Raw genomic sequence first — 14,070 nt, 5'->3', positions numbered from 1 at the left:
AAGCAATGCCTCTCTCTAAATGCTGTCCCCCTGATATCAGAAGGGGGTGGCAATACAGATGGATGCCGTCAGGATTGATATACCTAGGAATAAAGCTGATCCCAGGTCTGAAAGAGTTGATGCAAGCCAATATTGCCCCTATAATCGAACACATTAGTGCTCTGACCCAGAATTGGGCCAAAATGAATATGTCCCTCCTGGGAAAGATAAACCTAGTGAAAATGATATTAGCTCCCAAATTAAACTATATCCCATATATGTTGCCGCTGACTCTCCCGACCCAGTTACTCAAACAGTATGACAAAGTCATTAATGTATATCTGTGGGGGGGCAAAAGGCCGCTGTTTGGACGGACCAAAATGTATGCAGCAAAAGAAAATGGCGGTTTATCCCTGCCTAAACTAGACTGGTATCACTATGCATTCTCGCTCTCCCAGCTCTCCAAACTGAATCACTCGTCTGAGGAGGCACCTGCTTGGGTCAGGATGGAGGAGGAAATGATATATCCCTCATCTCTGGAATCCTTCCTGACACAATCAGACAGACCTACACCTCTTAAAAACCCTTTGATGGCATTTATCAGGGAAACTTGGAATCAATCGCACAAAATGACTGGTGATAGCCCATACTTAACTACGAGAGCCTCTATATGGTATAATAAGAAACTAAAGATTGGGAAGAAATCAGTCATATGGGACGATTGGGTTAAAAGGGGGATACATGTACTGGGTGATATAGCCGGGGAGGATGGGGTCTTGCCTTTTGAGGATATTAAGGAGGATTTTGATATAGATAATAAAAACTTTTATAAATTCCTACAGATTAGACATTGTATATCGTCATCAATAGGAGGACCAAAGTGCGGCCCAATTACTGCAATTCAAGAAATATTCTATAAAGGATGGCGCAGGAAAGGCGGTGCGTCAAGATTTTATGATGTTATAAGAGAATACAATGCACCCAAATTGGCGGGTTTGAGATTGAGCTGGGAGAACGATGTACATGAGGAGATTACTGAGGAAATGTGGGAGAAACTGGTATCCAAATGGAGTAAATTCTCTAGGGAGGCACAATCACAACTTATTTTTTACAAAGTACTGAACAGAAGCTATTGGACGCCCAGTAAACTGGCCAGACTGAAATTAAGGGACAGTGACATCTGCTGGAGATGTGAGAAGGAGACAGGCACTTTACTGCACATGTTGTACGAATGTGAGAAGGTCCGGAAAATGTGGGATCAAATTGTGATATTCCTAAGTAAGGTCCTGAATGTGAAGATAAATAACGCCCCAATGGCATGTGTTTTGGGTATAGTACCGAAAGGGATTAAGCTGCCTAAATACCGGGGAATGTGGTATAGAATGGCCATGATATCAGGATGTAGAATTGCATTACGACATTGGAAATCACCTGTTGATATTACTTTTAAAGAATGGATGGAACTAATGTTTCGGACAGCATCATATGAAAGGGTGACGTATAGAGTCGCAGGGAGAGAGGATATTTTCGCTGAGATATGGGACAGTTTTCTACACCTGACTGAACGACCTGAGGACAAATGATTAAGATGGGAATACAATATTATCAAGGATGAATATGAAAAAGGGGATTTGATCTGATGATACTTGTGCTCTGTGATATATTGTGTATATATGTACATATATTTTATGTCCGGATGGGGTGTCTATGGAATGGTCAATGTCTCTATCACACTCACATGTGCGCAGATATAGCCACATACAAGTATCTAGGATACACATATTCATATGTGTACATAATAGGTTTACACGCACTCATATACACAAGGATAAGGTATACACGTCAGGGGCACACATACATGCACATACTCATGTATAGGAAATAGACATACATACACCTACATATACACATAGTTGAGATATAGGCTTTCACTGACACATAGGGGGATACACAAGTATATAGGAGACACACACATACGTAGCTGAAACGTGGAAAAAAGTAAAAAAAGAAAAGAAAAAAAAAAAAGAAAAGAAAAGAAAAGATGCACATACCTGCCCGCAGGTAGATCGGCCTACATGTAACGTATGACGTATATATATATATATATATATATAACAGGGATGTATATGCACAATGTATAGTATGTTTTTTTTTTGTAAGTGTTTTTTTTAATTTCCATGTCAGTTATTAATGTGTTTGTATGAGTCTCTTACATGTTTTGTATGTTACTACAAAAACGAAAAAGGCGAATCTTGGATGTTGGATACTATGCTGTGAAAAGATACACTGTGAATAATGGAAAGATTTGTACAAAAATATCAATAAAAGAAATAAAAAATAAAGATAATGTTGATAGCGGCCAGAAAAGCAATAACAAGACTGTGGTACAAAGAAGACCCACCGACAATAGCACAATGGGTAGGAATAGTAGAGGAGATACAGGATATGGAGAGGATAACCAGTGATGCCACAGATTACTTGTAAAAGTAATATGATTACTGATTACTGATTACTCCTTTAAAAAGTAATCTTAGTTACGTTACTGATTACTTGATTATCAGAGTAACTTAGTTACTTTGAAAGTAACTAGGTTACGAAGTCGTCCCCCCTGCTGCTGCCACAACATAAGAATGACAAAAAAAATTTAGTAAAATGTACTCAATTTGAGTAAAATGTACTAATAGGGCAGGTATGCCTATCTTGCTATCTATAGATCTATAGATTTCACAAAAAATAAATGGTCAATAACACCACATGTAGGCTGATATGTAGCCTACCTTTGAGGCCTGCCCCATTCAGATATGGTTCTACGTTATTATTATTTATTATTGTGTGAATGAATGAATGAATGAATGAATGAATGAATGAATGAATGAATGAATGAATGAATGAATGAATGAAAACTTTATTTAACAGATTGCAGAATGGGTACAATACAGTACGGCTCAATACACACAATTGTTAAGGGGATGCAGACCAGAGAAAGACGTTTGTCTTGTTTCCATCAGGGTCCCCCATTTTCAATTCATATAGACATTTATGACATACACAACATACATGACATTTATGGCATAGGGACATATAGGTATTTAGTACTGATACATTTGTGACATAAACGGTATTCAAATATACAGTACTGTTACCCCTAGATCATGACAGAGTATATACATATGATGGGGAGGGGACTGTACATTAGGAGGGGGTGGGTGGGTGGGAGGGAAATATATATACGGCGGGGAGGGAATATATATACTGCAGTGTTGTCAGTGTGCTACTGACAACCTACATACTGCAGTATGGTGTTCCATGTTCATGGAATAGTGCAATGCAAAATATGTTTAACTCAAATGTGGAACATACTGTTTGGCTGGTGGTGCAGCTCCGAGTCCTGTAGAAGTCGATGGTTGTGCTGTGCAGCTGCTGTATATTCCATATGCGGTAGACAGTATTTTGTTTCCTCCGCAAAGTGAATGTTTTTTTCACCCGGCTTAACAAACGTTAAGTAGACTAGTGAACTTCCAGTGCTGCAAGAAAGCGTTACGAGCGCGAGCTTCTCCCTGCTAGCGCGCAGTTTTGGTCAGGCTGAAAATAACAATAACAGCCGCGCCCACCAGCATGGATCAACACGCGAGGTTACGTGCTCAGACACGCTTTGAAAACGTGACATGTGACGTCACTCCCAAAGAGAAGTAAACAGCTCTAAGCGTATTTTTGACTGTCGAAAACGAAATAAAATACTGCATTGCGCCTGCATTATGAATTTATGATGAGATAGTAACGAAATAGTAATGCACAGCCACTTGGACAAGTAACTGCAATTAGATTACTGGCTTTTAAAGATTAACGCGTTAGATTACCATTTTCGCGGAAAAGTAATCAGATTACAATAACGCGTTACTTAGTAACGCGTTAGTGGCATCACTGAGGATAACACACATGCTGAGGTTACAGGAAGAGAAATTTGGAGAAAGATGGGGAAAGTGGGAGGATTACAAGGGGAACAAAAACGACATCACAGAGGAGGAACCAAATACAACACAAGAGGGCGAAGGATAAAGGAGGAAAGAAGCTCAAGGGGGGTCTCTGAACCCGTGTCACACACCTTTGCTTTAGTTAGTTTTTTCTATTATTATTTATGTTGGGTATGACAATTATTTTATGATTTTTATACTGTATTATTTAGGTCTGTTGAACAGTGTTGTTTTATGATATGTTTAATTTTTATTTCATGAAAGTACCCATATATGTATGTCGTTAAGTTATGGATGTCAATATAAATGTTATGTTGTATGTCCATAAGTGTTAAATAAAAATGTAAGTTTAAAAAAAAAAAAAAAATGTTGAGTTCATGATAACGGGCGAGATATCAGACTTCTGCCCGTGGATGGCTGTTCCCAATAACACTGCTGAAGAACCGACAGAAAGAGAGAGGCAAGGTATTACTATAAAGGCCTCAATACAGCCAGCAGACCCAATCAGAACCAGTGACACAACCACAGGCAGGTGACAACAATCAGGGTAATTACAGAGAGCAGGTGACGACAATCAAGATAATTACAGAGACAGAGTGAGAATTCCAGGATGACAGCAGAGCTTCCAATTCTGAATAGGGAGAGAAAGCCCAGACGTTACAGTACCACCCCCCGACGAACGGCACCTGACGTTCACCTAGGGACATTGGGATGCAGCCGCCAGTAATCGTCGATCAGGCTGGGATCTAAGATATCCCTTTGAGGCACCCAGGAATGCTCTTCTACACCGTACCCCTCCCAATCCACCAATAACTGCAACCCTCTCCCCCTCCGCCTACAACCCATGATCCTCCGTACCGTGTAGACAGTTTGACCGTCAAGAATGCGGGGCGGCGGAACCGCAGGAAGGGGCGGGGACAAGGGCGATGAGAGGAATGGCTTCAACAGGGACACATGAAACGTCGGGTGGACCATCATAGAGGCCGGGAGCCGCAGCCTGTAAGCCACAGGGTTCACCCTACGAACCACTCTAAATGGTCCTATGAAGCGGGGAGCTACCTTCCTGGATTCCACCCGGAGAGGGAGATCACAGGTGGAAAGCCAAACCCGCTGCCCAGGACGGAAAACCGGAGCCGGACGCCGCTTGCGGTTAGCCTGGTGCTGAGCCTTAACCGAAGCCCTCCGCAGCGCCGTCCGAACCCGGTTCCACGTCCTGCGGCAGCGAACCACGTGGGCCTGGACCGAAGGTACCTCAGCCTCCTGCTCCTGTTCGGGAAACAGCCTGATCACGGATAATATTAGACGGTTACTGCATGTGATAGATTCCAGCAAGGATGCCGCGCCTCCTACAGCTGTATTATCCTTAGATGCGATGAAGGCCTTTGACAGGTTGGAATGGTCTTATTTATGGGCAGTACTTAGAAGGATGGGGTTAGGAGAGGGGTTCATTAATATGATCAAAGTACTATATACAGATCCATCTGCCATGATTTTACCAGGTAAATTCTGCTCCCCACACTTTCCTGTGTCGCGCTCGTCTCGACAGGGTTGTCCTCTTAGTCCCACACTATTTGCTCTATCCCTAGAGCCTTCGGCACAGTACATAAGACAATCCCAGTCCATAGCGCCGATCTCAATTAAGGGAACACAGCATCACATTAGCTTATATGCGGACGATGTAATATTGTTCATGCAAAACCCTACCACCTCCCTACCTCATCTTCTCAAAGTAATAGATGATTTTGGCAATCTATCGGGATTTAAGATAAACTGGCCAAAATCGGCCTTCCTTCCACTTAATGTAACTGCGAAGGCTACCATCCTCCCAGCAAATATACCCATGGTAGAACACTTTAGATGTCTTGGAGTTGAAATATTCCCCACTATATGCCAAACGGTGAAGTATAATTATTCCGGATTGCTATATAGGATCACAAATGACTTCGGCAGGTGGTCAAAATTTAAAAACTCATTACAGGCCCGAGCATCAATAGTTAAGATGGATGTTTTACCCAAAATTAACTTCTTCAGCTCGATATTGCTGTTACCCCCCCCCCCCCCCCCCCCCCCCCCCCCCCCTGTTGGTTACTGGCAAAAATTACACTCCGCGGCATATAAATTCATTTGGAACAACAAACCGCCACGAATAAAAAGATCCACTGCACAGAGAAATAAAGCCGACGGGGGTTTAGCATTTCCAGACTTCAACTATTATTTTAAAGCGTTCTCTTTAAGACCACTGATCACCTGGTTTGATTTTCAAGCATCGGTATCCTGGAGACCATTAGAGGAGAACATAGTGGCACCACATAGATTGCAGGATATAGTGTACACCAACTTATCAATTAAGCAATGCAACTTGAGATTTGGCCCTCTTATTAGTTCAAGTTCTTTAATAGTTGTCATACAGAAGTACAGAATACTTTCATACAAAATGCTTCTTACTGTTACGCTCCAGAGACTGTGCTAGACAAGATAGTATCAAATAACATAATATAGCATGTAATTTAGAAGAAGAAAAATGAGGTCACAGTGTTCGGTATAGACATATGTACAATGTTCTGAGTTACCATATAATATACAATACTATGCAGTGTACTAATGTACAGTACTATCTAGTGCAAAGCAGAAATGGGATGAGGTACAATTTTAGGTACAATTTACAGTAAGGTGTACGAGTTGTAGTGCAATCCTTCATCAATAAATATAAAGTGTGGGGAGTGGGTGCTACAGTGTGTTTGTTTAAAGTGGGTGTGTGCTATAAAGTGTGTGGAGTGGGTGCTACAGTGTGTTTGTTTAAAGTGAGTGTGTGCGTGTGGATGTGTGTGCTGTGTGCGTTTGGTGGTTGTTGTTGTGTAGTGTTCATTCATTGTTCGTTTAGCAGCCTGATGGCCTGGGGATAGAAGCTTCTTCTGAGTCTTTCTGTGCTCGCCTTGAGACTCCGGTATCGCTTGCCTGACCGCAGCAGTTCAAAGAGGCAGTTGTTCGGGTGACTGGAGTCTTTAATGATTCTCTTAGCCTTGCCCTTGCAACGCTTGTTGTAAATGTTCTGGAGGGTGGGGAGCCCCCCTCCAATTGTGCGTTCGGCTGAACGTGTCACTCTTTGTAGTCTGCTTCGGTCTTGTGCAGTGCTATTCCCAAACCAGGAGGTGATGTTGCCGGTCAAGATGCTCTCTATTGTACATGAGTAGAAGTTCTTAAGGATCTTCTGACTGACTTGGAACTTCCTTAGGCGCCTGAGGAAGTAGAGGCGTTGTCGTGCCTTCTTCACAACACTGTCAATGTGTGTGGTCCATGTCAAGTCCTCGGATATGTAGGCTCCGAGGTACTTAAAGCTGTTGACTCTCTCAACCGGTGCCCCGTCGATGCTGAGGGGGCTGTAGTCCTTGACCCCCGACCTCCTGAAGTCCACAATCATCTCCTTTGTTTTGCTGACGTTCAGGGAGAGGCTGTTTTCCTGGCACCATCCCGCCAGGACCTTGACCTCTTCCAGGTAGGCCCTCTCGTCGTTGGCAGAGATCAGGCCCACCACCACTGTGTCGTCAGCAAATTTGATGATTGTATTGCTACTCCGCTGAGCCACACAGTCGTGTGTGTACAGGGAGTAGAGGAGGGGACTCAGAACACATGTGATCCGGATATGGCGTGACACACAGAAAAAGTGTACTAACCACCATAAATGGCACAGTCATTCTCCCCTATTTAATAACAATTTACTCCTTATTGCACAACAACCAGATTTCCTAGATGGGAAAAGAAAGGCATACACACATTGGGGGATATCTTCGATGACCATGGTTTCTGCAGTTATCAAGATATATTTAACAAATTTAACCTCACCAGCTCCACTTATTTTTTCTATCTACAATTAAGAGCAGCTTTGAAGGCTCACGGAGACCCATTAAATATTCCACTTGAGCAACACAGATTTCACAAATTCTTTTATGAAAAGGAGACATCGAGAGGCTTCGTCTCTGACTTTTATCGTCACTTACTTACGTCCTCATATGATGTCCTTCCCCTAGACTCGGTTTGGAGGAAGGATATCCCAAACTTGGAAGTAGATTTTGATTGGGATGCAGTCTGGGCAAACGTTCGGCTATCATCACGCAACCCGGATCACCAACAGATTAATTTTGTTCATAGGACTTACCTGACTCCTAGACGTTTGCACCTAATGGGGCTCAGACAAGACCCTCGATGCTCCTTGTGTTTAAACGGTGCTCTTGGTACATTTATGCATATGTATTGGGAATGCCCTCCTGTTAAGATATTCTGGGAAAAAGTAACCACTCAATTATCAGAATTTTTATCTCTGACCATACCTACACTGCCTTCTGTATTGTTGTTGAATGATGTTTCTCAGTTATCAACCTCTGTACATGTAAAGAGACTAATTTTGTCCGGTCTTACGGCTGCCAAAAAGTTGATAGCGTCACGCTGGATTCAACCGGATAAAATGTGCCGGAAGGTATGGGTTCTTATCTATCTCGATGTGATTTATCTAGAGATATCTACTGCACAAATTTTTGGTGTTAATGAAGCCAGCATAGCAATCTGGTTAGCTGTGGTGGAGAAGATAAAGGGAAGCATATGAACTTGTAATTTCTGATGTTAAATGAAATAGTGGATGTATAGTCCAAGTGGGGGTCCTGAGGGGGGGGGGGGGGGGGTGGAGGGGGAGGGAAGGGGAAGGAAAGAGCGAGGAAGAGCGAGCAAGAGCACATGTATTGTATTGTATTTATTATTTTTATGTCTTTTAACCCTTGTGGACCCCTGGTCATGAAAACTACTTTTTTGAAATATTTTGAGTGTGTGTGTGAGCACAGCGGTGTCTGTGTTTATTATTATTTCATGAAATTGGGAAAATATCTTAATTTTACATATATGTTCATTGTGTCAAAAGCTTATAATATGAAACACTCTAGAAAAATAGTTATAGTATTTAGTGCCTTGTTTACCCCTGGTCATGTTTTCTACTCCCATCCGCTCCAATGTTAAAACGGCATTTTTAACCATTTTTAAATCTGCTCTCATTCGTTAAATTCTCGATATATTTACCAAACCTTTGCATATTCCACAAGCTAAGAACCCCGTCTAGCGTTAGGATGTGCTGTTACCGATGTAAAACACACGGTGGCGTAATCGCTCTACAGATAACTTTGCCACAATTCAGGGGAGGGTGAGAGAGGCTGTGGTGGGCTCCGGTGATTGAAACTGCGGATACATGGTTTGGGGTGGTGGGGGGGGGGGGCGAGTGGATTTTCAAAACAGAACCAGAGGCGAACCGGACCCCGTAGTCCACAGCGTGCCATACGCCGAAACAGGAGCCCCCCATAGCCGGCGCGCTCCAACGAGGAAGTGTACTGCACGGAGCACCTCTGGTCCTCCTCCCACCACCGACCAGAGTTCAAGATTCCAGCCGTCGAACCTGCGTCGAACCACCGCAGGACATTTAGGTCAGTATGAGCGCTTAGTAACGTTTCGCCTCAAAGCCGTTTCTGGCCGAACTAGTCATCGAATCTTTAATCTTTTTTTTTTATTCGTATTCAGAGGTATTTCGTCGAGATATTTCGTCGAGTAGTGTTGCGGCGGAAATGTGTAGAAATATGGTAAAAAATACATTTATCCGTTTTTTTTTCGATGACAAAAAACGTTGTATCAAACAAACACAGATTTGAGTGGTTATAATTCCGAAATATGAGTAATCTGTTGAGAGATATATTGAGATTATGCTATTACTGTTAATCATGGGGGAAAAAAGTTTTAAAAATAGTAAACAGTTAAAATTATATGGCTTTAAACATGAGCCATCATTTCATCTCCTAAGCCCAGTGTGTGTCAGCAGTTCTAGGGAGGCATATTTATTTTGATTTAATTACTGGACTGTCATTATTGTTATTATTATTTCTGTCATTGTCCTGTGATGTTACTGTATTGTTTGTCTAGTTTTATGTTAAAAAATGGAAAATAAAAAACATTTGTTAAAAAAAAAGGAATAGGAAACGGTCGGAGGAGACCCGCCCGTTCCACGGCGAGAGGTCGCACACCGGACAGGCCGCCACAAAGGAAGCGTATCCCCCTCCTCTGTAGGCCACCAGAACCTCCTACGGATAAACTCCAGGGTCCTGGCGGTCCGAGGGTGGCCGGTGAGTGAAGAGGTATGTGCCCACTGCAGCAGTCGCGAGCGCGCAGCCTTGGGCACATACATCCGCCCCAGAGGACCCCTACCGGGATCGGGCTCCCGTGCCAGAGCCGATCTTACACGGGAGCCAAAATAAGGGCCTGTGGAATAATAGGGTGGGGCTTCTCCTCCCGGTCCGGAGTATCAAACTGACGAGACAGAGCGTCAGGTTTGACGTTCTTGGAACCAGGCCGGTAGGAGATAGAAAATCGAAATCGAGTGAAGAATAACGCCCACCTGGCCTGGCGAGCGTTAAAATTGGCAAAGCCCAAAAACCGTTGTAATTCCTTGAGCGATGAAGGGCGTGGCCAGTCCAAGACTGCACTCACCTTGACTGGATCCATGCGAAGATCACCCTTCGTCAACATAAACCCCAGGAAGGACACGGTGTCAGTGTGAAACACACACTTTTCTGCCTTAACAAATAGCTGATGCTTGAGGAGACGCTGTAGCACCTCACAAACATGCATTTGGTGCTGCACCATATCTCGAGAAAAAATTTGGATGTCATCTAAGTACACAAACACTGACACCCCAATTAAATCCTGCAGCACGTCGTTGACCAGGGCAACTTGGAAAACTGCCGGAGCATTAGCTAAACCAAAGGGCATGACTAAATACTCATAATGCCCGTTGGGCGTGTTAAACGCAGTCTTCCACCCGTCCCCCTCCCTAATCCTGACCGAATTGTATGCATTACGTAAGTCAAGTTTAGAGAAGACCTGTGCCCCCTTTAAGCACTCAAAGGCGGTGTCCATGAGAGGTAGAGGGTAGCGGTTCTTGATGGAAACATCGTTTAATCCCCTATAATCAATGCACGGGCGCTGGCTACCATCCTTTTTATCCACAAAAAAAAAAAAAAGCCTGCAGGGGAGGTAGACAGACGTATGTGCCCCGCGGCCAGTGCTTCCTGAATATATAGTTCATAGACAGTGTCTCAGGGCGAGAGAGAGAAAACATGCAACCGCGGAGCGGAGTGGTACCAGGTAGAAGATCTATGGACTCGTAGGGCCTATGAGGTGGCAGTGCTTTGGCACGCGACTTACTAAAAACCTCTGCCAGATCCCAGTAAATTTCGGGGACCCCCGTTAAATCGGAATTTAATTTCATTCTGCAATCTGTTAATACAATTTTCATTCAATCAATCACCGTGCAGATTGATTGATTGAATGACATTTTTATTAACAGATTGCAGAATGGGTACAATACAGTAGGGCTCAATACACACAATTGTTAAGGGGATGCAGACCAGAGAAAGACTTTCGTCTTGTTTACATCAGGGTCCCCCATTTTCAATTCATAATGAATTGTAAGTAAGGGTGCAACTTGCTCCGTGCAATCCATTCTTTGTGGATTTAGCCCTGAGTCTCCATCAGCAGTGCCCCCCTTCCATTGCAGTGGTTTGTAGGCTGATGTTGTTATTCACAGCCTCAAACCTCACATAGAAAGTATTGAGATCATTGTTCAGTCTTAGAGTCTTAGAAACATATTTACATTTTAAACTCGGAATGTCATTCAGCTGATCTTTTTAAAAAGGGATTTTGTTGTATTTTGGGTGCATACTGATTATTATTATTAGGGTACTTCAGGGTAAACTAAACGTTTTGGCTAGTTGTTAAAATTGTATTTTACAATATTGAAATTGACATTCCTGATATTTAAACAGCTCCTCCTACCTGAGAAAATTTACAATTTCAATAATTTCGGTACATAAGACTGGGGAACTAAAACACATGACTGATAACAAGGATATAAGGACAGTTGATGGCGATAATGTTAATATTTCGACTTTTAATGAAGAAGAAGAAACAGCCGGAAATACGTCACGTTGTAAGAGGTCTATATCCTGCCTTCTTCCATCCTTCCAGAACAAGAAGTAGCTTCTAGCTACTACTGTAACGACAATGTCGATACCGGTATCTCTATTTTTAAAATGTATTATTTTATGCGGCATTGCCGAGGCTGTCTTCGAAGATCAAGTTGGGAAATTTGACTGGTAAGAATAAGCCACCAAATTCTCACTTTTTGAGCGGCGTCTATATTTCACGCTGTGCAGCTAACGTTGGATGCTAACACTACACCTGTCACAGTCAGCAGTGCTAGCTGTGGGGGGATATAGGATTATTCAGGATTCAGTCCCCTCCCCATCATATGTATATACTCTGTCAGGATCTATGGGTAACAGTACTGTATATTTGAATATCGTATATGTCACAAATGTAACAGTACTAAATACCTGTATGTCATGTATGTCCCTATGCCATAAATGTCATGTATGTTGTGTATGTCATAAATGTCACTATGAATTGAAAATGGGGGACCCTGATGTAAACAAGACAAACGTCTTTCTCTGGTCTGCATCCCCTTAACAATTGAGTGTATTGAGCCGTACTGTATTGTACCCATTCTACAATCTGTTAAATAACGTTTTCATTAATTCATTCATTCATTAATTCAATGGACTTTTTGAAAAGGGTAATTATACTAGAAAGTGCAGATGCAAACAAACGTGGACAAAATGCCATGAGTGCATATATTTGAGTATGGAAGGTCCCAGTGGGTATCAACTTTACAGTATACATTTTTAAGTAAACGCAATGGATTGAATCAGTACTAAGCCAGCAATACCAAGCTTGTCTTAGTACTTTTTAAAACGTATTGATTTCCACAGTTGTCGGAAGTTAATCTTACTACATTTGCTAAAGTAAATGGCTTGATACCCTTATCTGCTGCTTATTTGTTCTGTATCTCATTCTTTGCAGGAGACAACAATATGTGGGAAAGGTTCGCTTTGCCCATTTTGACATGCATGTACAAGCATCCAAAAAGGTGCTTCTGGCCACTGAGATGAACGTGTTTGCCTCTGTTAATTCAAAGACTGGAGACCTTTGTAAGTACTGAAAGAGGTTGTCACAAATGATTTTGTATAAGTGTAAAAGGTTGACCCACATTTCAGATGGTGCACTTGTCATTCTCCACCTGCCTCTGACTAAACTGACAGTAGATTGGACATTTGGATACTTTAGTTTGCACTGTGGTACAGGACAACAGGTATGAAAAAAGTGAGACTATGATGGTCGATCCTTGAAGGGAAGTTTCCTTGTAGGTACACAGGACACTCTAATAAATCCCCTCCCCTCTACTCCAGTCACTCTAATAAATCCCCTCCCCTCTACTCCAGTCACTCTAATAAATACCCTCCCCTCTACTACAGTCACTCTAATAAATCCCCTCCCCTCTACTCCAGTCACTCTAATAAATCCCCTCCCCTCTACTCCAGTCACTCTAATAAATCCCCTCCCCTCTACTCCAGTCACTCTAATAAATCCCCTCCCCTCTACTCCAGTCACTCAAATCCCCTCCCCTCTAATACAGCCACTCTAATAAATACCCTCCCCTCTACTACAGTCACTCTAATAAATCCCCTCCCCTCTACTCCAGTCACTCTAATAAATCCCCTCCCCTCTACTACAGTCACTCTAATAAATCCCCTCCCCTCTACTCCAGTCACTGACTAAATCCCCTCCCCTCTAATACAGTCACTCTAATAAATACCCTCCCCTCTACTACAGTCACTCTAATAAATACCCTCCCCTCTACTACAGTCACTCTAATAAATCTCCTCCCCTCTACTACAGTCACTCTAATAAATACCCTACCCAATTCCCTTCCTGGTCATTGCACTACCCTACTGTCGGTCTGGGGAGGGTGTAGAGACTATCCTACTGTTGGTCTGGGCAGGGTGTAGACTACCCTACTGTTGGTCTGGGGAGGGTGTAGACTACCACATGCCTCCTCTGATACATGTGGAGTCACCATCCACATCTCTTCACCTGACAGCTAGGAGTTTCACTGGGAGAGCTTAACGCGTGCAGAAGACTAGAGGTTCACGTTATCTAGGGCCCTATGAAATCCGTTTTTATCTTTTCCTGTTTT

At 42.8% G+C, this 14,070-nt stretch overlaps 1 protein-coding gene across 1 annotated transcript in view; it reads left to right on the top strand.

The window, feature by feature from the left end:
* The first annotated feature begins 11,993 nt into the window (after positions 1 to 11,993).
* Positions 11,994 to 14,070, top strand: part of emc1 (ER membrane protein complex subunit 1) — a 43,396-nt gene continuing 41,319 nt past the window's right edge. The window contains exons 1-2 of the mRNA XM_084332907.1: positions 11,994 to 12,130; positions 12,897 to 13,024. Coding sequence (XP_084189033.1) covers positions 12,039 to 12,130; positions 12,897 to 13,024 — 220 coding nt within the window. The 5' untranslated portion in view covers positions 11,994 to 12,038. The remainder of the gene's footprint in view (positions 12,131 to 12,896; positions 13,025 to 14,070) is intronic.

The sequence above is a fragment of the Notolepis coatsorum genome (assembly GCF_963971535.1).
Source record: "Notolepis coatsorum genome assembly, chromosome: 17".
Lineage (NCBI taxonomy): Eukaryota > Metazoa > Chordata > Actinopteri > Aulopiformes > Paralepididae > Notolepis > Notolepis coatsorum.
This window is presented reverse-complemented; position numbering and strand designations above follow the sequence as displayed.